At 50.5% G+C, this 23,754-nt stretch overlaps 1 protein-coding gene across 1 annotated transcript; it reads right to left on the minus strand.

Annotated features, from left to right (window-relative positions):
* Nucleotides 1–11,864: 11,864 nt before the first annotated feature.
* LOC131571901 (putative olfactory receptor 1F12P) lies at nucleotides 11,865–13,859 on the minus strand. Its single transcript, XM_058824654.1, has 3 exons — nucleotides 13,738–13,859; nucleotides 12,043–12,506; nucleotides 11,865–11,870 (listed from the first exon to the last, which is right to left on the minus strand). The coding sequence occupies exons 2-3, from the start codon at nucleotides 12,481–12,483 to the stop codon at nucleotides 11,865–11,867; spliced, it is 447 nt and encodes a 148-aa protein (XP_058680637.1). The 5' UTR covers nucleotides 12,484–12,506; nucleotides 13,738–13,859.
* Nucleotides 13,860–23,754: the final 9,895 nt, after the last annotated feature.

The raw sequence follows: 23,754 nt of genomic DNA on the forward strand, positions 1-23,754 counted from the left end.
TTTAGAATCTTTCACTTAACCCTGTGTAGTCATGTGCCAGAAATGGATCATTTGAAGAAACTTTCCAAGTGACTTGCATGGAGGTTTGTTTGAAGGGTATTTGAGGAGAAAGGCTCCCGGCAGAGGTCTGGGCTTTGGCCTAGCTGTGTCCCCTGCTGATTGTGAAGTGTGCCATCACCTGCAGGGCTTTCTGGGCTAAAAATATCATCCAGTCACTTGGACTTGCTCTTTTAGGCCTCTAAGAGCTGGACCCAATTTCGGGCACATTTGGAGACCTCATCTGTGGGTGGATGGACCACCTAGGATTTTCCCAATTGCTGGGAATGGTTCTCCGGGTCCCTGGTGTAAAACAGGGCTCCCCAGCAACTGCGCATCTGCAAGATGATAAACAATTGTCTCGGTTTGAAGAGAGAGGTGCCTGCTAAGGAAGGCAGAAGCCTTCTCTGAAATGGAAAATGTAAATCTCCTCCCTTCAAATGATTCTCATTTAGTAATTCAAATGCTCTCAGGGAAAGATATGGGGATAGGACTGTGCCCGCAGAGCCGGGCAGCGTTTGCTGGTGGTCTGAGCCCTTCCCAAAGATCCTGTGCGGGCTGTCTTAGACACCTGGGGCCAGGCATTCCTTCCAAGCTGGGCCACTTTGGCTGGGCTGGGGGCGGCCCCAGGGCAGAAGGCAGTGTGTGCAAGGGCCCTGGGTGGCACGCTGCAGCACGGTCTCGGTGCCATGGAACGGAACCCGGTGACCAAGGGCCCTTTGTGACACGTGGGAAATAGAAGCTTGCCCAGCTGCTGGGAACACACAACGGGGCAGAACGGGACAGAGCAGTGCCGTGAGGAGCCCCTGCACAGCACACTCGGTCCTGTCTGACCAGGAGCCTTTCCAAGGCGTTATTCCTGCAGCTGAGCTCGAGGCCAGACCACAGGACTTGGTGACCTGTGGCCTTCCAAAGGCTTCTCTTCTGCAGGTGCCCTGACAAATCCAGTCATTTTCATGGAGCAGAGACCCCTGAAAGCGCCCAAGGTGGCCTGGGGGGAAGAGGAGGAAGAAAGCCCTGGAGCTGCCCCAGCACATGAAACCAAAGCGGTGGTGCCGTCTGAGCTGCCGCAGGAGGGTGAGTGGCACAGCTGGGCCACAGGGTTGGTGCCTGCAGCCAACTTGGCGCCATTCCATCTCATCCCATTTTATCCCATCCCATTTTCTCCCATCCCATACCCACGGACAGGACGGAAGAGGGGCCGGGCAGACACCCTGCAGGGGCCGTGCTCCATCCCCTGGGGCATCCCGGGGCTCTCCCTGCCTGGGCAGCGCAGGGCTGGGCCGTGTTCTCCGGCCTCTCCCGCAGCCCCTCAGCTCTGGCTGTGCTCGCTCTTTGCCAGGTGCAGCCCTGCAGCGCACACAGGAGCAGGACCCCGCCCGTGGCCTCTTCCGCAGCACAGCCCAGGTACCTGCAGCCACCCCCACCTGGGCTGGGCCTGCTGGCACCGCGCTTGGAGCATTCCCTGCAACATCCCTGGCTTCTTGCTCTTCTCCCACAGCTGGTTTGCAAATTCATCAAGAAAATTCGGGCGGAAGAGACCAGCGCCATGGGCACTGGGCTCACAACATATTCCCACATCTTCCAAACCAAGACCACTGCTTGTGGTTTCACTGGGCCTCAAGAAAACAAATATCTGTTTTGATAATATGGAGGCTTATGGAACCAAGGGACAATTGTGGTGCTGCAGGGCACCAAGGAGGTCTGATTGGTTTGACCTGACTGGTCCAGCTGACCTTTCATGTTGAGGGTTCCTTCTCGTCTGCCCCTTAAACTCTGGAGTTCTGTGCTTTCCTTCCTGTGGGAAAGATCTCTCCATTTCCTCCAGGTGTTCATGGCCAAAATTAGGATTTTACCTCCATATTTGATTAAATCCAAAGATTCTTTCTATATAAAACCTGCCAGAACAGACTCCTCTGGATGGCCTTGGCATCTTGGGGGCCACCTCTCATCTGCCTTCAAAACACTGGAGGGTTGTGCTTTTCTTTCCATTGAAAAAAACATCTTTCGATCCAGGCGTCTCTGGCCAAAATTGGGAATCTGCCTCCAAAATTCCTTATATCCAAGGATAGCTCCCAGACAAAAGCTGCCAGGACTGTCTAGGTTCCCTTGGCTTCCTGAGGGCCAGCTCCCACCTGTCTGTGAAATACTTGGGCTCTGTACTTTCCTTCCTATGGAAAAGAACTGTCCTTCTTGTCCAGGTGCTCATGGAAAAAAATGGTATTTGGCGTCCCAAACTCTGTCTATCCAAGGATTGCTCCCAGAGAAAAGCTCTGAAAACAAACAAGTCTGGCTGGCCTTGGCCTCCTTGAGGCTGCCGCTGATCGGCCTTCAAAACTCTGGGGCTCTGTGGTTTCCTTCCTGTAGAAAAGAACTGTCTTTCTTGTCCAGGCACCCTGGCCTCAAGCACACGAGCACTGTACAGGGCCAGAGGAGCTCTGTGCTCTGTGAGGTGGGGACTGAGGACAGCAGAGGAGAGCCCTGGGAAGAATTGAAGGGAGGTTTCAGAGATGGTGGATCTTTTAAATATAATAGTAAACAGGGAGAAAAATGGAAAAACTTAATGTAAATTGCCACTGAGGAGATCAGGACTGGACAAAAGGACAAAGGAATTTCCCTGGCAGGGCAGGGCTGTGGTGCAGCATAGACCCAAGAAGGAGTCTGGGTCAGCCCTGGGCTTTGTGTGGGCAGGAAGGGGCAGGCAGGAGGCAGAGCTGTCAGCAAAGGAAGGGCCCAGCCAGGTGGGGAAGCCAGGGGATGCCAACAGCCTGCAGGGACAGAGGCGCAGGGCAGGGACACCGTGGGACAGCCTGGGCTGCACAGGGCACAGGGATGGGCAGCAGCTGCAAGACAGCCCTGCCAGAGCCAACTTGGGCAGCACTTTGGCCATGGCTGCTGGGCCTGGGCCTGAGGCAGAAGCAGGAGACAAGTGACCCTTGCAGGGCTGGGGCCTCATTGCCTCCTTGTCCCTGCTCAGCAGCCTGGCAGGGGCCGCCCCATGCTCCTGCCCTTGCCATTGCCCATCCCCACATGCCAGTGCCCATCCCAGCAAGAGCCCTGAGCAAGGAGGGAGGGACAGGATCTGCCTGGCCAGGGGCTGGGGCTCAGGCCTTGGCCCTTGGCATTCCTCAAACACATCCAGCTTTGCTCAGCACCAGAGACACCTTTGCCTTGTTTGTCCCCAGCTGTCATCACTGCCTCCAGTGTTCTGTTCTAACAGGAACCTGGGAACACTTACTCAGTCATGTCTCTCAAATGGGACCCATTAAACTTCAAGAAACTTCAGTGCTTAATTTTTACTTTGACTTCTTGAGAAGTTTTTTGAAGACACTCCCAGGGACTGAGTCCAATGTAAACAAGACCAAAACCCTGAGAGGGTCATTAAAGTTTTCCTAGTCCTGTGTTAGAGAAATATTTCAAAGACTTGTAAGAAATACACTTTCATATTTTAAATTTTTTTTTTTTTTTGGACCAGAGGTGATTGCAACATTCTGTGATTGATATTGACCCAGGGTCTCTCCTCAGCAGCTCTGGCCTGCTCACAGAAGCTGTGCCTGGAGCTCTGACCTTGCTCCACATTGTCCAGCCCCATCCTGTCTGTCCTCACTCCCCTGGGACCTGTGGTGCTTGCAGAGCTGGCTGCACTCAGCCTAAGAGGGGTTTTCACTTTTTGTAGTTTTTGAAGCAATCTGATACTCCTGAGTTTCCCCACTACAAACAGACACACTGCTCAGGTGTGTGCCAGCCCCAGGTGCCACCAAAGGCACTGCAGAGCTGCCCTGGGCCAGCTGTGAGGGTGGATCATCAGCCCAAGCTGCACTGGGCCCCTGCAAGGGGCTGTGGCCATGGGCACTACACTGACCCCACTGCTGGGTTTGGCTGCAACGGCCACTGAGAGAAATGAAACTGTCCTTGGAAACACTGGGGAGGCCTGGAACATACTGGGGAACACTGGGAACGCTGTGGAAGACACTGGGACATACTGCGAGTGACACTGAGGAGGACTGGGAGAACCTGGGTAACACTGGGGACATTGCAGAGAAGACCGGGAGACACTGGGGCATCCTGTGGATGACAATGGGGGGAGGGGAACTGGGTGGGACTGGGAATGAACTCAGGTGTATTGGAATGGACTGGGCTCTACTGGGAGGGAATGAAGGAGCACCAGGGTTGAACTGGGTTCTACTTGGGATGAACTGGGCTGTACTGGGGTTGTACTGCTCTGTACTGTGAATGAACCTGGTGGGACTGTAGGAGTTTGAATGGGCTGTTCCTGCCTCCATCGCATCCCATTTCTCTAGGCTCCCACCCATCACCGCCTGCAGCCAATCAGCGCTGGAGATCAGGGATATGGGGGCGGTGCCTAGAGTGGGAAACTTTCTCTGCCAGCAACTCCCGTCATGCCCTGTGGCTCAACTGAGCCCCATTGGAGCCGGGAGCACAACGCCTGCCATGCCCTGCGCTCCACAGAACCCCGGGATCCGCTACCTTCTTTGTCCCGTAAGTGTCCCCCAGACCCTCCAGGATCCCTCAGTACCCCCCCAGCACCCATTTGGGAGCCCCCCAAAAGCGTCCCCAGACCCCCTGAGTGCTCCCAACCCCACAGATGCCCGGCACAGCCACTTCTGGGAATTCATCTCCTCTCATCCCCTGCGGCCCCAGAGCCCCTCAGAACACAGTCCCGCGCTTAAAACTCCTCCCGTGACCCACACCCTAAAGAGCCCAGTTAGAGCTCCCAGACCTCCTCCCAAGGGCTCCCAAACCATTTACGTTCCCCCCGAGGGCTTTAGGTCGTGGCTCGGACGCAAAAGTATCCCCAAGAGCCTTCCCGGACCCCCAAACATTGTGTTCGAGCTTCTTCCGGGACTACAGTTCCCATCATGCTCCGCGGCGAATGTCCGGCGCTAGTCCAGCCGGGACTTCGCCTCCCGTCATGCCCCGTGCCTCACCGAGAGCCATTGCAGCTTCGCCTCGAACTCCCGTGATGCTCCACCACCCCGTTAAACCGTAATATACTCTCGCCTACAATTCCTGTCATCCCCCGCGCCTCAGAGAGCCCGTTCGAGCCCCCCTGAAGGGCCCCAAATTCCCCTCCCTGACCTCCATGGCCCCCCTGGACCTCCAAGTGCTGCCCTGGACCCCAAACTGTCCCTCAGAATCCCTGAGTGCCCCTCCAAGTGCCCACCTGGCTTCCCCCAAGTGTCCTCCTGACCCTCAAGTTTTCTCTGAATTCCCTCCCCAGACCCAAAACTGCCCCAAATGTGCCCTAGAAGTGTCTCCATGAACCCCAAAGTGGCCCCTTTTACCCTGTCTGTGATAATGATAAAAATGATGACAAAAGGATTTAAAATAGGACTAATTAGCATAAAGGAGGAGAAATCAATAGCCACACTGGTCAATGAATTAATGAAGGGAGCTGTGTTACTTAGAACCAATGACCAATAAATTTTTTGCTTGCTAAAAATGCATAGATTCCAAAAAGTAAATATTAAAATTTGGTAATACAAATATAGAATAACAGTATTACAAATAAATTAGGGTAAATAATTATAATTTATTAATTAATTACTTGTTTTTACAGGAAAATGCATAAATTTTTAATTCTTTGGGATGTCATTCCGTAAGAGATGGTCCAAAGATCCCTCATCTGCCTCACAGCCACCATCAAGGACAGAGATTGAAGCCCTCCCCAAGGACTGAGATGAGACCCTTCAAATTCTAACCCGGGGGTGCTGGCCTGACTGGAGCGGGATGCCTGCCATGGGAAGCGGGATGTTTCCCATAGGAACCAGTCCTGAAACAACGGGCCCTGCTCACTGCTGGCACCGGATTGTGCTGTTCAGAACTGGACTGTCTGTACCTGTTCTCAATGGATTTATTCTCCACTGTGCCCTCCATGTGCCATCCTGCCCCCCTCCCGGTGGTAGATTATAAAAGAGCCCTGAGTTAACCAAAGACTTTGAGATTCTCCCCAATGTGACCAGACGGATCTATTGGCCAGACCACAAGGATTTCATCTCTCTGTTGGTAGCTATTCCCCCCACCCAACCCTCCTTTCTCTCTCTCTCTGTCCTTTATCTCCTTTCTAATCCTTCTGTCGCATCTGCTGTGGGCACTCAATAAAAGGTGCATTTGTTTTGATTGAATGTCCCCTGATGTGTGTCTTTAGGTACTGGAAAATAATGATAAATAAAGTACACATAGTTCATAGTATAAAATGTAGACACCAGCCCAGGGGCAGGGAGTGTGCCTCTGTCTGACCTCTGGCAGGCCAGAGAAAAAATGTTATAGAGAAGAAACAATAAACAACCTTGGAAACCCGAGCCGAAGAATTCAGACTCCTTCTTCAAAACACCAGGCTGGGAAAAAAGGATTCTCAGCGTCATCCCTGACTGCAGGGAACCTGAGATGGGCTATCTGGGCTGTCTGGGTCAACATTAGAGTAAATCTGGAAGTTTTGATCTAGCAGTATTAAGTCATGGTGCTCGGGTCTCATCTTTTTTCTGGGTGCTGTCAAACACTAACCTGGTATTACTCCCTCTAGGTGTTGGAAAAGAAATGAAATTTAGTGAAATGTTTAATTACAGTTTAGTTATGAGTTGTGTGTGAATTGGTTTGTTAAAAGCAGTTTTGTAGCCGTTGAAAGTGTGTGTTGGGTTTTGTGTGTAACCTAGCAGGTAGTCTTAGGAATTTAATAAATATTTAAACTAGTGTAGGAAAGTAAGAATGCTAACCTGTCTGAAGGCAGCATACAATGCTCTTAGAATAAGATAAGCAGAGGATTAATGATCTTGTTTGTGAACTAAGGAATGTATCACAAGGGATCTGTGGCTAGGCAAGGGGAACTGTTTCTTGGAGACCTTGTTATGAATCGCATGTGTAAGAGGGAAGCACCCATACGTGATATTGGGGCTCGGACTTGGGACGCTAGTCCACCGGATCCCCGGGCCCTTAATAAAGCACCCACAAAACTTATCCGAGTTTTGTGTCATTTATCAATCGGGCAACATAGGGACTGATTCTTTTATCCCTCAGGTCATCAGGGACCTGTAATCTCTCATATTCCTTCTCACCTCTTCTTGATTAGGGTCCCAGTCAGGCTCCACTGAAGGCATTTTTTGGTCACCTGGGGGCCCGGGTTGGTTTTCACCCTCCTAAATTTGCATTCCTGCAGTTCTTATTAATTTTCTTGGGAAAATAGGATGTTAAAGATGGAGTTTAATTCTCCCCATGTATAAATATTAGGGCTAAAAATGGATCAATTTGATTTGCTATTCCTACTGGGTCTTCCACTAAATTTCACAATTCTTTCTTAAAGTTTCTAACTTCGGACGCAGTCAAAGGAGCGTTTACAAATCCAATCTCACTGGCCACCCCACCCATGGGAACTTCTCTGAGGGGGAACAATTTTTCCACTTTAGCTGCTTTGGTGTTACAACATCAGCTGTGGAGGCTGGCTGGGTAGCTTCACTCTTGGGCATGAGATTCTGAGATGTTGTTTGGCTTCTCATTTGTGGTGGGGAGGCAGAGCAGGAACTTGCTGGTGAATAAGGGCTGCATGAGATGGCAGAGGTAAGGGGACAGTAGTGAAGGGCAAAGAGAGTAAGGAGAGGGTTGAGGGGAAGATGGTGGAGGTATGACTGGGTTAGGAGGTGGTAAAGGAATGACAGCTGGGAGAGGAGGAGGAATTGGGTCCACAGCAAGAGGAATTGGAGGAAGGATTTAAGGTACTGCAAGGGTAGGAGGGAGGAAAGTGATCAAGGAGGTCCCAGTTTTTGTTAGCCTTCCCAGCCTCTTCTTCTACTTTACTAGCTTGCTTTCCCTGTTTTAATTTACAGTCTACTGTATTTTCCTCTTCTGAGTTGTACTTTAGCCAACAGGTGACGTTCTGAATGTGATGGGCCTTTTGCAGGAACTTGGGGAAAAAGGAAGGTGCATCATCTTTGGACAGAGAGCGAGGTAACTCAGGGAAGATTTAAGGATGTTCTTAGGTCATGCAGAAAGAAAATTAGAGAGGTGAAAGCTAAAGGCTTACCCAGGCCACTTCTGTGAAGAATAATAAAAAGATTTCTATAAATAAATTTATGGCAAAAGGAGGTAGAAGGACAATCTGCATTCATTATTTGGGGAGATGGGGTTACCAAATGTGAGGGAAATGCCCTAAGGGTTAGGTACCTAACCCTTCTTTGCCTCATTTTTCAAGAATAAGACAGGTTGTCCTAAGGACAAGTGTTCTCCTGAGCTGGTGGATGTGCACAGGGAGCAGAACAGCCCCCTGTAATCCAGGAGGAAGTAGCTGGGAACCTGCTGAGCCACTCAGATGCTCACAGGTGTCTCTAGGAGCAGATGGGATCCATCTCAGAGGGATCAGGGAGCTGGTGGATGAGCTCCCCAAGCTCTCCATCATTTACCATCAGTCCTGGCTCAACAGGGAGGTCCCAGAGGACTGGAGGTGCCAATGTGAGCCCATGCCCAAGAAGGGCTGGAAGGAGGAGCTGGGGAACTCCTGGCCAGTCAGCCTGACCTGGGTGCCTGGAAAGGTTATGGAACAGATCACCTTGAGTGCCATCACAGGACACCCACAGGATGGCCAGAGCCAGCCAGCGTGGATTTCAATATCAGCACAGATGATCTCCATGAGGGGACTGAGTCCAGCATCAGCAAATTTGCAGATGACACCAAGCTGGGTGTGAGTGTGGATCTGCTGGAGGGTAGGAGGGCTCTGCACAGGTCCCTGGACAGGCTGGATCCAGGGCCCAAATCCAACAAGGTGAGGTTGAACAAGTCCAAGTGCCGGGCCCTGCACTTTGGCCACAACAACCCCTGTAGTGCTACAGGCTGGGGACAGAGTGGCTGGAGAGCAGCCAGGCAGAAAGGGACCTGCAGGGACTGGTGGACAGCAGGCTGGACAGGAGCCATCAGTGTGCCCAGGTGGGCAAGAAGGCCAATGGCTCCTGGCCTGGATCAGGAATGGTGTGGGCAGCAGGAGCAGGGCAGTGATTCTTCCCCTGTGCTTGGCACTGGTGATGCCACACCTCGAGTGCCCCCGATTTACGAAGGCCATGGAGGGGCTGGTGCCTGTCCAGAGAAGGGCAATAAGGCTGGTGAGGGGTCTGGAACACAAGTCCACTGAGGAGAAGTTGAAGGAGCTGGAGATGTTTATCCTGGAAAAGAGGAGGCTCAGGGCGACAAGGCCGTGGCCAGGCACAAGTTGGACTTGATGATCTCCAAGGCCTTTTCCAACCTTGCTGATTCAGGGATTCTCTGAAACCACCCTTGAAGCAGTTGCACAATGAGCCCTGGGCATCCTCTTCAGAAGCTCCAGCAGCCCAGGTCCCTCAGCTTCTCCTGCCAGCCCCAAAGCCCATCCTGTCAGTCCTGCAGAGCCTCTGCAGCTCCTGCTCATTGCCCAGAACAGGGAGCCCCAGAGCCAGACACAGCAGCCCAGATGTGCCCCCCTGGCCTGGGGTGCCTCTGGCAAGGGAGCAGCACCAGGCACTGCAGGAGCCTGCAGACAATTCCTGCAGCACTTGTAGGATGATCCTTCTGCCCAAGGGACGTTCCCATGGGGCCAAGTCAGGAACTGCAATGGGGAGTGGGGCCAGAGAGGAAAGGGCAAACAGGGATGGGCTGTGTGCAGGAGAAGGAACAGCGATGGGCGAGAAGAAGAAATCTGTGTCAGGAAAGAAGAAAGAAAGCAAAGGTGAAGCGAAGGAAATGCTCAGGGCAGTTTGGGGCTGGCTGCCAGGCAGCCCTGGCTCTGAGAAACAGCGCCTGCAGTGGCACAGGAAATTCCCAGCTGATGGGAACAAACTTTCTGGCTGAGTGCAGAGGCCAGGACAAAGCTGAGTGGTTTCCCTGGTGTCCCCCAGCCCTTGCTGGCCCCAGGGGCTGATGGCATTTGTGCTCCCTCAGGTTCATGTCCCCACACCAACAGCATGCAGGTGCTCCCCCTGCTCTGTGCAATGCAAAGAGGGGCTGCTGAGGCAGTGCTGCCGTGTCTGTGCCTGCAAGGATGGGGCACCTGTGTGAGCTGGGGGAGAGGCCAGGGCTGCCAAGGAGGGATGTTGTTGGCTGTTATGAACAAAAATTCGGTTAATATTTTTTTGTGAGAAAAAAGTTGCCACTACTGCTGGGCTGCTGCCTGTGTTATGGTAATTACGGGTCATTGTCGTTAATGGTTGTTTTTGTATTAGTAAAAGCCCTTGCTGGGGCGAGTTAATGGCCCTTCTCCTGAGACAGTAACAGGTGGAGACCTTCCTGAACAGTGAGGAAAAGAGACCTGGAGGGGGGGGTTATGCAAAGTGACTCCAGGACCAGCATGCTTTGTGGGACCTCCGACTCCAAACCCACGGAGAAACCCCAAAAACAACGAACCAAATAAGAGTTGAGAGACTGGAGTGATGTCTGGACATGAGGAGCTGAGTGCTGAGCCTGCAGAGATGCAGAACACCTTTGGAGCCTCTCGCCCTGACCACGGGAGTAGCCCCCGGAGATGAGGGCCTGCTAAGACAGGCAGCAAAAGCAGGAAGACCTGTTGAGGACCACCACGCCCTAGAGGCTCCCACGAGGACGGGATTCCCCAGCTCTGCCCCTAGTGCACAGAGCTGTGCATATCCTCCTCCTCTGAGCCGCCCTGGGAGAGAGGACGGACGCTGCAGACTCGTCGAGCCGCCCAATCCTCACCTGATCACTTTTAAGAAAGGCAATAAAAAGGAGAAGAAGTCTCCTGGCCCTGTTTATTTCATTGGCTACTCCGTGAGGACACTCTGGGACGCTGCCCTGGGCTGTCCAGCGCACTGGGGATGGATCAGCCCCTGCTCTGCTGCTCCTTCCCGTCTGCCCCAGGGCCCTTGCAGAGCACCAGCCATGCTGTTTGCCCCCAGCCTGCCCACGGCCAGCCTGGGGCTGCTCACGAGGCTTTTTGTGCTGAGCATTGGCCTGGGCATGTTCTTGAGAGAGCCTGGGCAAGGAGCCTGGAGCCCCCAGGCCCTGGGCTGAGGTGTCAGCGCTGCCCCAGCAGTGCCCATGGCCTGTCCCTGCTGCAGCCCCAACACTGCCACCCCCAGGGCTGTGCCCGGTCCCGAGAGCACTCAGGCCCTGCAGAAACACCAGGGCCACCAGGGCAGCGGGGCAGGGCCATGGCAGCAGCACTGGCAACACCAAGTGCTGCTGCTGCTGGGCACAGCTGCTGGGCCAGCACTGATCTGCCCCCAGCTCTGCACACAGACATTGCTGCTGCAGCTCCAGACAAGGCAACAGAAGGGGCATCTGTAGTTAAAACTTTGCTGGGAGAGCCTTTCGTTCATTTACAGTCACTAAAAGCACAGCTACTCCTTGACAAGTCTGGGGCCACAGGACAATTTAAGAGAAAGAAAATGAGAAATGGAATAAAGAAAAGCCTAGATTTAGAGACAATAATAAAAACTAAAACAGAGGGGAAAAAAACCCAAATCAACAGAACTATCCAAGATGACTTTTATTATAGATTATTTGCAGAATCTGGCCAGCCATTTAATGTTTCTGAAACCATCCAGTCATCAGTCTCCACACTGTAGCCTTGAGCTCCTGGTTCCTCAGGCTGTAGATGAGGGGGTTCAAGACTGGAGGAACCACCGAGTACAGAACTGACACCACCAGATCCAGGGATGGGGAGGACATGGAGGGGGGCTTCAGGTAGGCAAAAAAGCCAGTGCTAAGAAACAGGGAGACCACAGCCAGGTGAGGGAGCCAGGTGAAAAAGGCTTTGTGCCGTCCCTGCTCAGAGGGGATCCTCAGCACAGCCCTGAATATCTGCACATAGGAGAAAGCAATGAAAACAAAACAACCTACAGCTACAGAGATAGAGAAAAGAGAAACCTCAATTTCCCTGAGGTAGGATTTGGAGCAGGACAGTTTGAGGATCTGAGGCATTTCACAGAAGAACTGGCCCAGGGCATTGCCATGGCACAGGGGCAGGGAAAATGCATTGGCTGTGTGCATGAGAGCATTGAGAAAGGCACTGGCCCAGGCAGCTGCTGCCACGTGGGCACAAGCTCTGCTGCCCAGGAGGGTCCCGTAGTGCAGGGGTTTGCAGATGGACACGTAGCGGTCGTAGCACATGATGGTCAGGAGGAAATACTGTGCTGAGAGGAAGAACATTATGAAAAAGAGCTGTGCAGCACATCCAGTGTAGGAGATGTCCCTGGTGTTCCAGAGGGAATTGTGCATGGCTTTGGGGACAGTGGTGCAGATGGAGCCCAGGTCGCTGAGGGCCAGGTTGAGCAGGAAGAAGAACATGGGCGTGTGCAGGTGGTTGCCACAGGCTACGGCACTGATGATGAGGCCGTTGCCCAGGAGGGCAGCCAGGGAGATGCCCAGCAAGAGGCAGAAGTGCAGGAGCTGCAGCTGCTGCGTGTCTGCCAATGCCAGCAGGAGGAAGTGCCTGATGGAGCTGCTGTTGGACATTTTTTCACTCTGGCCATGGTGGACTGTTGAAAGAAGACATTGACAAGTGCTTTGAGTCAATCCTATGAGGTTATTTTAGGAATTCCCTCAAAACTACTTTTCTATCTGTGGGGGAATTTCACTAAGCATTTTTTATTTTTGATTTGGTTTATGCTTTTGAGTTCCTTCCTCATCTTCAGCATTGCTCTCAGCCTGAACCCCGGGGAAGCCCAAAAGGCAAAGCAGGTCTCTCTGTGCCCCAGTGCAGTCAGACCTACTGTTCCCACACGGGTGCCCTATGCCTATTACATCTCCTCTTATTTCAGGGTGATGAAATTTTAAACATGTTTAAAAACAAAAGTGGAGTTTCTAAAGACTCCAGTTTCAAAGTCAATTTCTCTAAGTCCGTCTCTCTTTCCCAGTGCACCTGAACAGAAAGGGATACCAAGGATGCGTCTGGCTCTCTGCTGCCTGTAACTTTGCCTACTTGGAGCTGTTCCTCTCTATCCAAGCCTTGTCCCTGCCAGTGCTGCCAGAGCCCAGCCAAGCCTTGGGGGCTCAGCTCTGCCCTGCAGACCCCTCCCATCACAGGGCACTTCCCAGGGGCATCTCCGTGGCAGCAGGGCCTTAAGGGCAAGCCAGACAAACAGAGATGCTGCAAGCCAAGCTGCTGCTGCTGCTGTCTGTAGGGAGAGGAGGCTGAGGAGGCACTTTCTGAGGGAGATCTGAGGCACATCTGCTGATGCCCAGGCTGACAGTGCAGGAGTCTCAGTGACACAGCCAAAATTGAGAGCCCCTTTCCCTTCCCTTTAGGAGAAAGCTGAGAGAAGCCCTGGCCATGCAGCACCATCTCCAGAGCAGGAGGAATCTGCCCTGATGGGGGTGGCTCCTTCCACCTCCAACTTCTCCCCTGCAGCGTCCATGGGGAGCTGCCAGGCAGGCTGGGAGCTGCCCCTGGCAGGTGGCACATGCCCTGGGCTGGCCAAGAGCCCTGAGGGCTGCAGGAGCTGCTCTGCAGGACAGCCCTGGGCAGCCCTGGATGCAGCCCCAGCTTAAGCCCCTGCAGCCGTCCCTGGCAGCAGGAGCCGTCCTGCCCTCTCCCTCTGACGGTGCCCAGGGCAGCTCTGCTCTGCATCACATCCTCCTCCTCCTCCTCCTGTGCCACAGAGAAACTGAGAGAGTCCTCCTGACACATCCCCCAGGCTGTGGGGTGTGCTGGCTTCAGGAGATCCCTCCAGGAGCACAGGGGACATTGCCCTGCACCCACACACTCACCATGCACAGGGCTGTGAAGATGTTTCCCCAGGTGAAGTCTCAGCTCAATGTCTTCCCAATCCTGATTGCCTTCAGCCTGTCTCTGCCTGGCTCCTGTCCCCTCAGTGCCTGCAGGCAGAGCCCTCAGCCCTGCTGGGCTGGGAGAGGAGCTGGTCCTGGAAGAGCTGTTCCTTTAAAGCTCAGCAGCACAGACACAGCACAAGGACCTTAATGAGCCTCTTGGGGATTTGGTGTTGTTACATCAGACTCATTCCCTGAGAGCATCTTCCAGAAACTTCTCAAGAACTCAAAATTAAATTGAAACTCTGAAGTTTCTTGAAGTTTTAATGGGTCCCACTGAGGGACACGACTGGGAAAGTGTCTCCAGGTTCCTGTTAGAGCAGAACACTGGAGGCAGTGATGACAGCTGGGGCAAACAAGGCAAAGGTGTCTCTGGTGCTGAGCAAAGCTGGATGTGTTTCAGGAATGCAAAGGGCCAAGGCCTGAGCCCCAGCCCCTGGCCAGGCAGATCCTGTCCCTCTCTCCTTGCTCAGGGCTCTTGCCAGGATGGGCACTGGCATGTGGGGATGTGCAATGGCAAGGGCAGGAGCATGGGGCGGCCCCTGCCAGGCTGCTGAGCAGGGACAAGGAGGCAATGAGGCCCCAGGCCTGCAAGGGTCACTTGTCTCCTGCTCCCGCCTCAGTGCTTTCCTTTTTATTGAAAAGAATCATCCCTCCTTCCCAGGCACCCATTGTGGGAAAACAGGACTCCCATACTAATAACCAGTATGATTAAGCAGAAGCCATTGATTGTTTATGTTATGCACTTATTTGTACATTCTAACCCTACTGCATAGACTGATCACGCTCTTCTTCATTGGTGTATCTCTCTTGTCCTTGTGTTCTGCACGCACTTCGCAGGATATGTGATTGTTTCCAGTCCAGGTGGTTCACAGCCTTCTTTTATCGAGTTCTTCTGGTCCTGGTATTTTGTTTCTCAGCCTTTTCTTTCTTCATTTAGCACACTTTATGTCTTAGTAATCTTGGTGAATTCCAGAGGGCTCTGATAAGAATGACTACAAGCGACATGGCTGGTGCACAGTGTGGCCTAAGTTGCTCAGATACATTGCTACAATTCCCCCTTCTTCTTCTTGCACCAGCCAAACCCTTTTTACTGTATTTTCTACCAAGCAGGTCACCAATTTCACTATGCATGGAATAGCACAAAGCAATGTAATAATAACTACTAGTAATAACAAAGCTCTCTTTAAGGTATCTTTCAATCATCCAGTTATTCCTCATCCCTCAAACCATTCATCCAAGCCCCAGTCATTGAGAGTCAATTTCTTCATGTTGTCTTCTAGTTGTTTGAGTTTCCTGTGAATAGAAGAGAGGTTCATAAAACACATTCCTTCAAAATTCTCACACCTGTGCCCATGTGCTAACAGCAAAAAATCTATAGCAGCTCCATTTTGCAGTGTGCCATGTCTATTATTATCTAAATCAGTGTGCATTTGATTTAAAATAGCTGAACTTGTGTCCACTGTGAGAATCCACAAAATCAGAGGGTTTCTGGAAAGCTGCAAAAGGCAGGCCTCAGAGACAGCAGAACTGTGATTAGAGCTAAGCAGCAGCCATGAGATAAATCAGCAGAAAAATTATTTGAAAAGTAGAAAAGCAAGGACAAATAGAACAATGGTCTGTGTATTAATGCTTGTCTAGAATAACTCCTTAAGATACAGAAAAGTTTTTCTGGCAAGATATTAGGAAGTTTGAAGCTTAATAATGCAGCTCTGTGCATTGTGTTTTCAGGCTTACAAGCAGGTATTGTATTCAAAATAAGTAAGCATTGTTTTATCCAAAGGTACCTGTGCTTACAGGGGTTGGATAGAACTGTCAATATGCTTTTGCTTTGTGTGATTGGTCAAAAAACTTATAAAGTAAGTTGTAACATTAACTTCTTGGTCTGCTGCTTGGGATGTGAGTTGATGGCATCTTCCCACTGTCATAACCATGTAATGAGACTGATGCTGAAAAATAAAACAGCTCAAGGCACGTTCCACAGCAGTCCTGTCCTGTTTGTGATTTGTGCATAGCCCCCAGCTCCCTCCTTTCACAAGAAAGACTGTGCAAAGTAGTTTATGTTATTCGAATTTCATTAATTCTAATATCATATCTATTTCATGAATTGCTCTCAAAAAGAACCAAACCCCCCTGTCTTAAGGCACTTTCATACCAACATGTACACACACCTCAAAGAAAGACCTCCAGTACTTGACCAGAATCATGAATGTAAAATTATTGAAGGGCAATAGCCTCTCATTATGTGGGGGAGAGGATATGCTTGTGTTTCTACAGATACAGGACCCCAATGGATTCCCAGAAGATTTATCAGTCCCTATGTAGACCACAGATCCGAAGACGACCCCTCAAATGAACACAAAGTCAGCTCCCTCTCCCACCATGCCCCAGAAGCAGCTTTCTCTTGGAGATGAAGAAAAAAGAAATTCATCTATCCAAACACTGTGGCAAGGACACTCATTGCACGTAGATATATCCCACTGATAACGTCCATGTCAATCTCAAATGCAGACACACCCCTCCCTTTTCCGTCCCTCTACCAGTGACCCTTTATCTCTACCGCTCCCTCTTTCCCCTCTTGAAACTACTCCCTTTTCCCTGCCTCAAACTTCCCTTAAAAAAGAGAAGGCAGTGACTGGGAGGAGTTGTTAAGAACTATAGGGGGAACTTAAGAATATTTAAGGATGTCTTAAAATAAGTCAACTAATGTGTGTTTTTGCCATATACAAGTGAAAACTACCCAGTGGGAAAGAAGAAGTATGATTCTTTCTGCAACATCCTCCAGGGCACCCTGCAGCAGTACCAGTGTCACCGTTGCCATCGTCTTTATTCAGCCCTCATCCATATCCAAGTGACCACTATTACAGCAACCTGATAAGGTCTTCAGGGTGAGAGAAGTGGACAAGAATCTTGTTTCATGATCAGAAGGCTAGATTTATTGATATATGACATATAATACATTATTACTATACTAAAAAGAATAAAGAGAGAAGTTGCAGAGGCTGCTAACCTAAGAATAGCATAGAAAAGAATGAATAACAAAGTCCAGCAGAAAGGAAGGACAAACTCTCCTGTGAGTGGTCAGCAAATCCAAACACTCACAGAAGACCAATCACCGCTGCACCTGTTGCATTCCACACCAGCCGATAACAATTGTTTACATTCTTCTTCTGGGGCCTCAGCTTCCCAGAAGATGAACAAATCCCAAAGAAAGGATTTCTATGAAAAAATGTCTGCAACAGACCACCAGCTGGATCGTCCCTCAGCCAAAACAAAACATCTGGGTCACTTTGTCAAAGTCATTAAAGCCAGACAATCTATGCATGGCCATGGGAAGCATAGACGATCTGCTCTCAACATGCCTGGTGGGAGCTCCCCTGTCACCAAATGACAACCCATACCTAGGTAAGAAACCCAACCCCGTGGACACCTGGGACAAATGGACAAAGATCCTCCCACACCATGTCTCCACAGGATTTGCTTTTCCAGGCCCAGGATGGTGTTCTGGGCAGTGGCATGAGGCACAGGGTAGGTTTCCAACCATCCAGTGGTGGCTTCCACCATGGTGAGCATGTAGCGCTTGCCCTGGTGTGTCTGGGGCAGTGGGATGGAGTCAATCTGCCAGGCCTCCCCATACTTGTACTTGGACCACCGCCCACCATACCAGAGGGGCTTCACTCGCTTGGCCTGCTTGAAGGCAGCACACATCTCACAGTCATGGATAACCTGAGAAATACTGTCCATGATTAGATCCACCTCTCGGTCTCATGTCCACTTATAAGTGGCATCTCTGTCCTGGTGACCTGAGGCATCATGGGCCCATCAAGCTGGGAACAACTCCCCCTATGCTGCCAATCTAAGTCTATCGTTGACACCTCTATCTTTGCAGCCTGACCTACCTGCTCATTCTTTCGGTGCTCCTCACTGGCCCAGCTCTTGGGGACAGGGGCATCTACATGGTGGACATTCACAGATAGATTTTCTACCCGAGAGGCAATGTCTTTCCATCCATCAGCAGCCCAGATTGATTTTTCTCTACGCTGCTGGTTTGCCTTTTTCCACCTTTCCAGCCAACCTGACAGAGCATTGGCTGCCATCCATGAATCAGTGTAGAGGTAAAGCTTTGGCCACTTCTTTCTCTCAGCAATGTCCAGGGCCAGTTGAACAGCTTTGAGTTCAGCAAGTTGGCTTGATCCACCTTCTCCTTCAGTAGCTTGTGCAAATGTTGTGTGGGGCTCCATACGGCTGCTTTTCACTTCTGGCTCATCCCTACAATGCGACAGAAACCGTCAGTGAAAAGCGCATAGTGTGCTTCCTCTGCTGGTAGCTAATTGAATGGTGGAGCTTCTTTAGCCGTGTCACTTGTTTCTCTTCATCAGTGAGACCAAAGTTCTCACCTTCCAGCCAGTGTGTAATTGTCTCCAAAATCCCAGGGTGATTCAGGTTTCCAGTACGGGCGTGCTGTGTGATGATGGCAATTAATTTACTCCATGTGGCATCGGTGGCATGGTGGGTAGAGGGAACCTTTCCTTTAAACATCCACCCCAGCACTGGTATTCAGGGTGCCAGGAGGAGTTGTGCTTCCATGCCAGTCACCTCTGAGGCAGCCTGGACTCCTTCACAGGCAGCCAAGATTTCCTTCTCTCTGTAGTTGGCTTCGGACTCTCTGTAGCTTCGGCTCCAGAATCCTGGTAGTTGGTATTGAGTATCCGCATGCACCATCTGCCAAAGGCTCCAGGACAAGCCACAGTTCCCAGCTGCAGAGTAGAGCACATTCTTCACCTCTGGTCCTGTCCTGACTGGGCCAAGGGCAATTGCATGAGCCATCTCCTGCTTGATCTGAGCAAAGGCTTGTTGCTATACAGGCTCCCAGTGGAAATCATTCTTCTTGTGGGTGACCAGGTAAAGAGGGCTCACGATCTGGATGTGCATTCTCCAAAAGCCTATGGCACCTTGGAAAGCTTGTGTTTCCTTCTTGCTGGTTGATGGAGACATTGTTTGGATCTTACTGATGACCTCAGTGGGAATCTGACACAGTCCATCTTGCCACTTTACTCCCAGGAATTGGATCTCTTGGGCAGGTCCTTTGATTTTGCTCTTCTTGATGGCAAAGCCGGCTTCTCGCAGAATCTGGATGATCCTCTCCTTTCTGAAACACTTCCATTGCCATGTTCCCCCACACAATGATGTCATTGATGTACTGCAGATGTTCTGGAGCCTCACCCTTTTCCAGTGCAGTCTGGATCAGTCCATGGCAGATGGTGGGGCTGTGCTTCCACCCCTGGGGGAGTCGGTTCCAGGTGTACTGCATGCCCCTCCAGGTGAAAGCAAACTGAGGCCTGCATTCTGCTGCCAGAGGAACAGAGAAAAATGTGTTAGCAATGTCTATAGTGGCAAAACACTTTGCTGCCTTGGACTCCAGCTCGTACTGGAATTCCAGCATGTCTGGCACAGCAGCGCTCAACAGTGGAGTCACTTCATTCAAGGCACGATAGTCCACTGTCAATCTCCATTCTCTGTCAGACTTGTGCACAGGCCAGATGGGACTGTTGAAGCGTGAGTGGGTCTTGCTGACAACCCCTTGGCTCTCCAGCCTATGGATCATTCTGTGGATGGGGATCACGGCATCTTGATTTGTTCAATATTGCTGGCAGTGCACCATTGAGGTGACAATTGGTACTTGTTGCTCTGCCACCCTCTGGAGTCCTACTGCAGATGGGCTTTCTGATAGGCCAGGCAAGGTGGTTAATTGATTAATGTCCTCTGCCTCTACAGCAGCTATTCCAAATGCCCACCTGAGTCCCTTTGGGTCTTAGTAAAGCTGTTCCAGAGGAAGTCTATGCCCAGAATCCACGGGGCCTCTGGGCCAGTCACAATAGGATGTTTCTGTCACTCCTTCCCAGTCAGGCTCCCCTCAGTTCCCAACAGGGTCAATTGCTGTGATCCCCCCATCACCCCAGCAATGGAAACAGGTTCTGCCCCCACATGTCCTGATGGTATCAGGGTACACTGCACACCTGTATCAACAAAGGCGTTGTGTTTTTGTGGTTCTGATGTGCCAGGCCATTGGATCCACACCATCAGGAACATCCAGTTTTGCTGTACCTCTTCCTGGCTAGAGGCAGGGCCCCCCTAGCCCTTGTTATTATTTCTTTCCTGGGCATACATACTAGAGGTACTTTCAAGGGAATCTGACAGATCACACCTGGTAACTTGGTCATGGGAGGTTGAGGCTACCTTCACTGTAGTGGAACTCCCTCAGTTAGTGTTTCCCTCCTTGAGTTGATGCATCTGTGCTGCCAGGACAGAAGTGGGCTTCCCACCCCACCTTCCCATGTCTTCCTCATGGTCACACAGGAAGAACCACAGGTCAGCCCGGGGGTGTACCCTCTCTCTCTGGCTGGGGGATGTTGGGCTCTGACTTTGGGGCCTGTGACTCACACTGGTGCCATGTGGGAACTGTTCTTCCTCCCTCCACCCTCATCTCTTCTTGTAGGCTCTTAATTACAGCAGAGACATGAGCCTGCATTGGGCCATTGATCACACTCTCACAATATCTAAGCTTGTTGGTGACAGAACCCACTGTCTCTCGGTTGGTATCAGCATTAATCGTTGCAATGAAGGTGGTCTGTTGGGATGGCCCCAGATTTGCCAGACTGCACAACATTTGCCCTGGGCACCTGACCTTGCTGGGGTCATTATCATGCTGTCCATCCCTCCCAAAGAGTACCTCCAATACTGCCACTTCTCTCAGCTCTTGGAGCCCTTCCTCGAGGGTCTTCCAGCACATTCTATGGTGGTGCTCCTGCAGTCTCTCCCTGTGGACAAACCTCTCTCTGACACTCATTAAAAGCCACTCCCAGAGAGAAGGGGACCTTGACTCCCTTACAAAAATCTGATTCCCACCTGAATCCTGGGTCAAGGGTCCCAAATTCCAGCCTCACCACCATCCAGCTGCACGCCTTTACCCATAAGGTCCCAGACCCAGAGTAGCCAGGTTGTATAAGCCTCATGTCCCCGTCATACTATGTCTTTGTGCAGATTACAGAGACTTTTGTACATCAGGGACTCGGTGATGATCTCAACTGTTCGCTCCCCTGTGGGTTGTGAGGGCCCTCCTTTCTTATCCTCACCTGGGTGCTCTGATTTCATCTTAGACCTCCTCGTTTCCACAGGAGCAACTGCTGCTGGCTGTGACTGCCCTTGCAGTTCAGCTGGAACCTGGACAGTTGTAACAGTTGTGTTCCACTGCTGCACTATCAGACTCTCCCTCTGTGAGGCAGGGGGAGGGTTTCTCACCAGCTGGGAAAATGTGCTCCTTCAGCATCTGGCCCATCTCCTTCACCAGAACCCACCCAGTCTGGGTGGTTCATTTCTGAGGTGGGCTGTGGGGCAGGGGCAGGCTCTGGGGCAGCAGCATCCCTTGTCTCTGGGGTAGGTGTCAGCGTGGTTTTATCCAGGTCAATCTTCCCTTATCTCTGAATGCTAAATAGAACAGTCCTATCAGCAACACCACCCACTGTATGATATCATTAGCATTTAGAGTGGATCTGAACCCTTTGAAAACTGGTGGGGCAGACCAAAAGAGCTGGGTGAAGGGTTGGGAGAAAATTTCCACCGGTGTCATTTCCTCACAGCAAGTACCATTATTAAAGTAAGCCCAAAACCACACAGTTAGTGTGTGATAGCTCTGAATCCATGTGCCTGCTTTCCAGTGGAACTTAAAGATCCATTAATTCCTCACCTTATTGTGATATATGTTATGGAATAATTTGTGTCTGTGTAAAATATACATTAAATAAGTTGTGTTTCTACAAAAAAATTCTTAAAGATTTAAAACCACAAGCTGCAGCCAGGGACAAGATTGCTTCACAAATTGAGAAATCACAGACGGCAGTGGAGAGAAAAAACTAATTAGCAAGCAAAAAGACGTGGCTCTGTGCAGAGATGGGCCCTTTCCCAGGACAGTCCAGAGACACCAAAGCGATGAATACTCAGTAAGTATCTATGATCAAGATAGTCAGAGTCTTCAAGGGTGTGCATCCCAATGCTCGGTTCCCGTAACTCGACAATCAGCATTCATCACTTCCCAGAAACAGTTCTGTCCAGCCCAGCACAGAGAAAAGGAAACTACATAAAAATGTGAAGGGACAAGAAGAATAGGAGAAACTCTGCCCCAGGTGGAAAAAGCTGTATAAAACCAACCTGAAGGAGACAACATTTGTGAGCAGAGGGGATCCAAAGTGATAGAGTTTAGATCAGTGTTCACCCAGCGCCAATCCCAGGCTCAAAGCTGTCCCTTTGATTGTGGCTATCGGAAACCGAATCTTGGTTGTGAAAAAAAAAATAAAAATTATTGATTATTGATTGGCTTTATCATTTCTTACTTGTAACATTATTAAGCCATAAAACAAATTGGATTGCTGGGGAAGATGAAACAGGAAAGCCTTATAAATATGATTGCCTTTTAAAAGATTTTGAGGATATAGAAACTATAAGCAAGATTGAAATGAAAGCAAGCTTTGAGATACCTCAGTTACTGAACAACTGGAAAACAATGATATGGGCAACTGAAGGTAATCCCCTTTTGATAAAACAATTCCCTCTGCTTGCAGACAGCTCCAAGGGTCCAAGCAGACCCCACTAGCTTGGCAGAAGGGGTCCAAAGAGGAGTTTTTAGGGTTTAAAATGTAACACAGTATGGTAATGTAATGATTCCTATAGGCTGTATGTAAATGCTATAGGATTTGTATCTTGTACTAGATTGGTTAGTGAGAATTAGAATATTCAACACAGAAGATGATTTATTGTATTGTAATGAGAACCTCGCTCTCTCATCCACTCTCTCTCTCTCTCATCTCTTTACCACACTCTTGCCTTCTCTCTCTTTCCCACTCTCTTTACTTCTCTCAGGCCTGCTCCAGCTGTGTCTGGCAGCTCTGAACAGGGCCTGGCACCCATACCCTTTACAATAAACTGCAAGTTCCACAGCCTGGCTTCAGAGATCTCTCCAGATCCCTTGGAAGGTGAGACCACCTGGAGACCAGAGGAGACCAGCTGGATCTCCAGGCACAGCTGATGATTGGCACAGCTGAGTCTGTGGGAAGCTCCCATAGCTCCTTCCTTCTCCCTCCCTGTTGACAGCTCCCTCCCTCCAGTCCTCAGACCCTACCTGTGGTAGTTGGTGTTCTACAGGTGTTTTAACATAAAAGTTAGATTTCCTATGTTAGTTAGTTATAATGGTTTCTCCCATGTACCCCATTTTGTTCCCCCTAATGGTTCAGTCCTAAATTGTTTACCACAAAGTTTTCCCGCCACTTGTCTGCCCGTCAGTGTGTCAGTCTCCCTGCTCCTCCCCTCATTCCCTTCTAAGCCCTTGTCAATCTCACTTGTACTACTCCTACTCTTGTCAGACTCTGTAGTCACTCCCCATGTATTCTCAAATGTTCTGTGTTAGTCAGCTATGTCTCAATGGTTGATTGGTTTGTGAGGCTTCTTCCCTCCCCTAAATGATCCTTATTGGAGTTGCTGAGTGATCTGTTCCTCCCCTAAGATCCCCTCACTGGGTGAGAGTTGTATCCACCCCTTGCACCATCCCCTCTTTAAAAATGCTAGTCAGACCTGTTAAAAATTGAGACGACAATTTGCCAAGTAAAACCAATTGAGAATTTATTGATTACAGCGGGCAAGGCAATAAGCAAATCAGCACTGGGCGAGGGGAGTCTCCGCTCCGCCACTGTCACACCCTTCTGATTTTCTGTGGAGTTCTTATACAGTCCTGCTTCCGGGTTGATGTGTAGTACTCTGCATATTCTTCTTTTGTGTTTAGGTGGTCATAGTCCACTTCCCGGGGTCTGAAGATGAAGGTTGGTAATTTTCCTTTGTCTGATTCCTGGAATTTTTAGGCTCAATCTGCTGAGTTCCTGGAATCTTACGTTTACTGAGCGGATAAGCTGA

This window comes from Ammospiza caudacuta, unplaced genomic scaffold (genome assembly GCF_027887145.1).
Source record: "Ammospiza caudacuta isolate bAmmCau1 unplaced genomic scaffold, bAmmCau1.pri scaffold_61, whole genome shotgun sequence".
NCBI lineage: Eukaryota > Metazoa > Chordata > Aves > Passeriformes > Passerellidae > Ammospiza > Ammospiza caudacuta.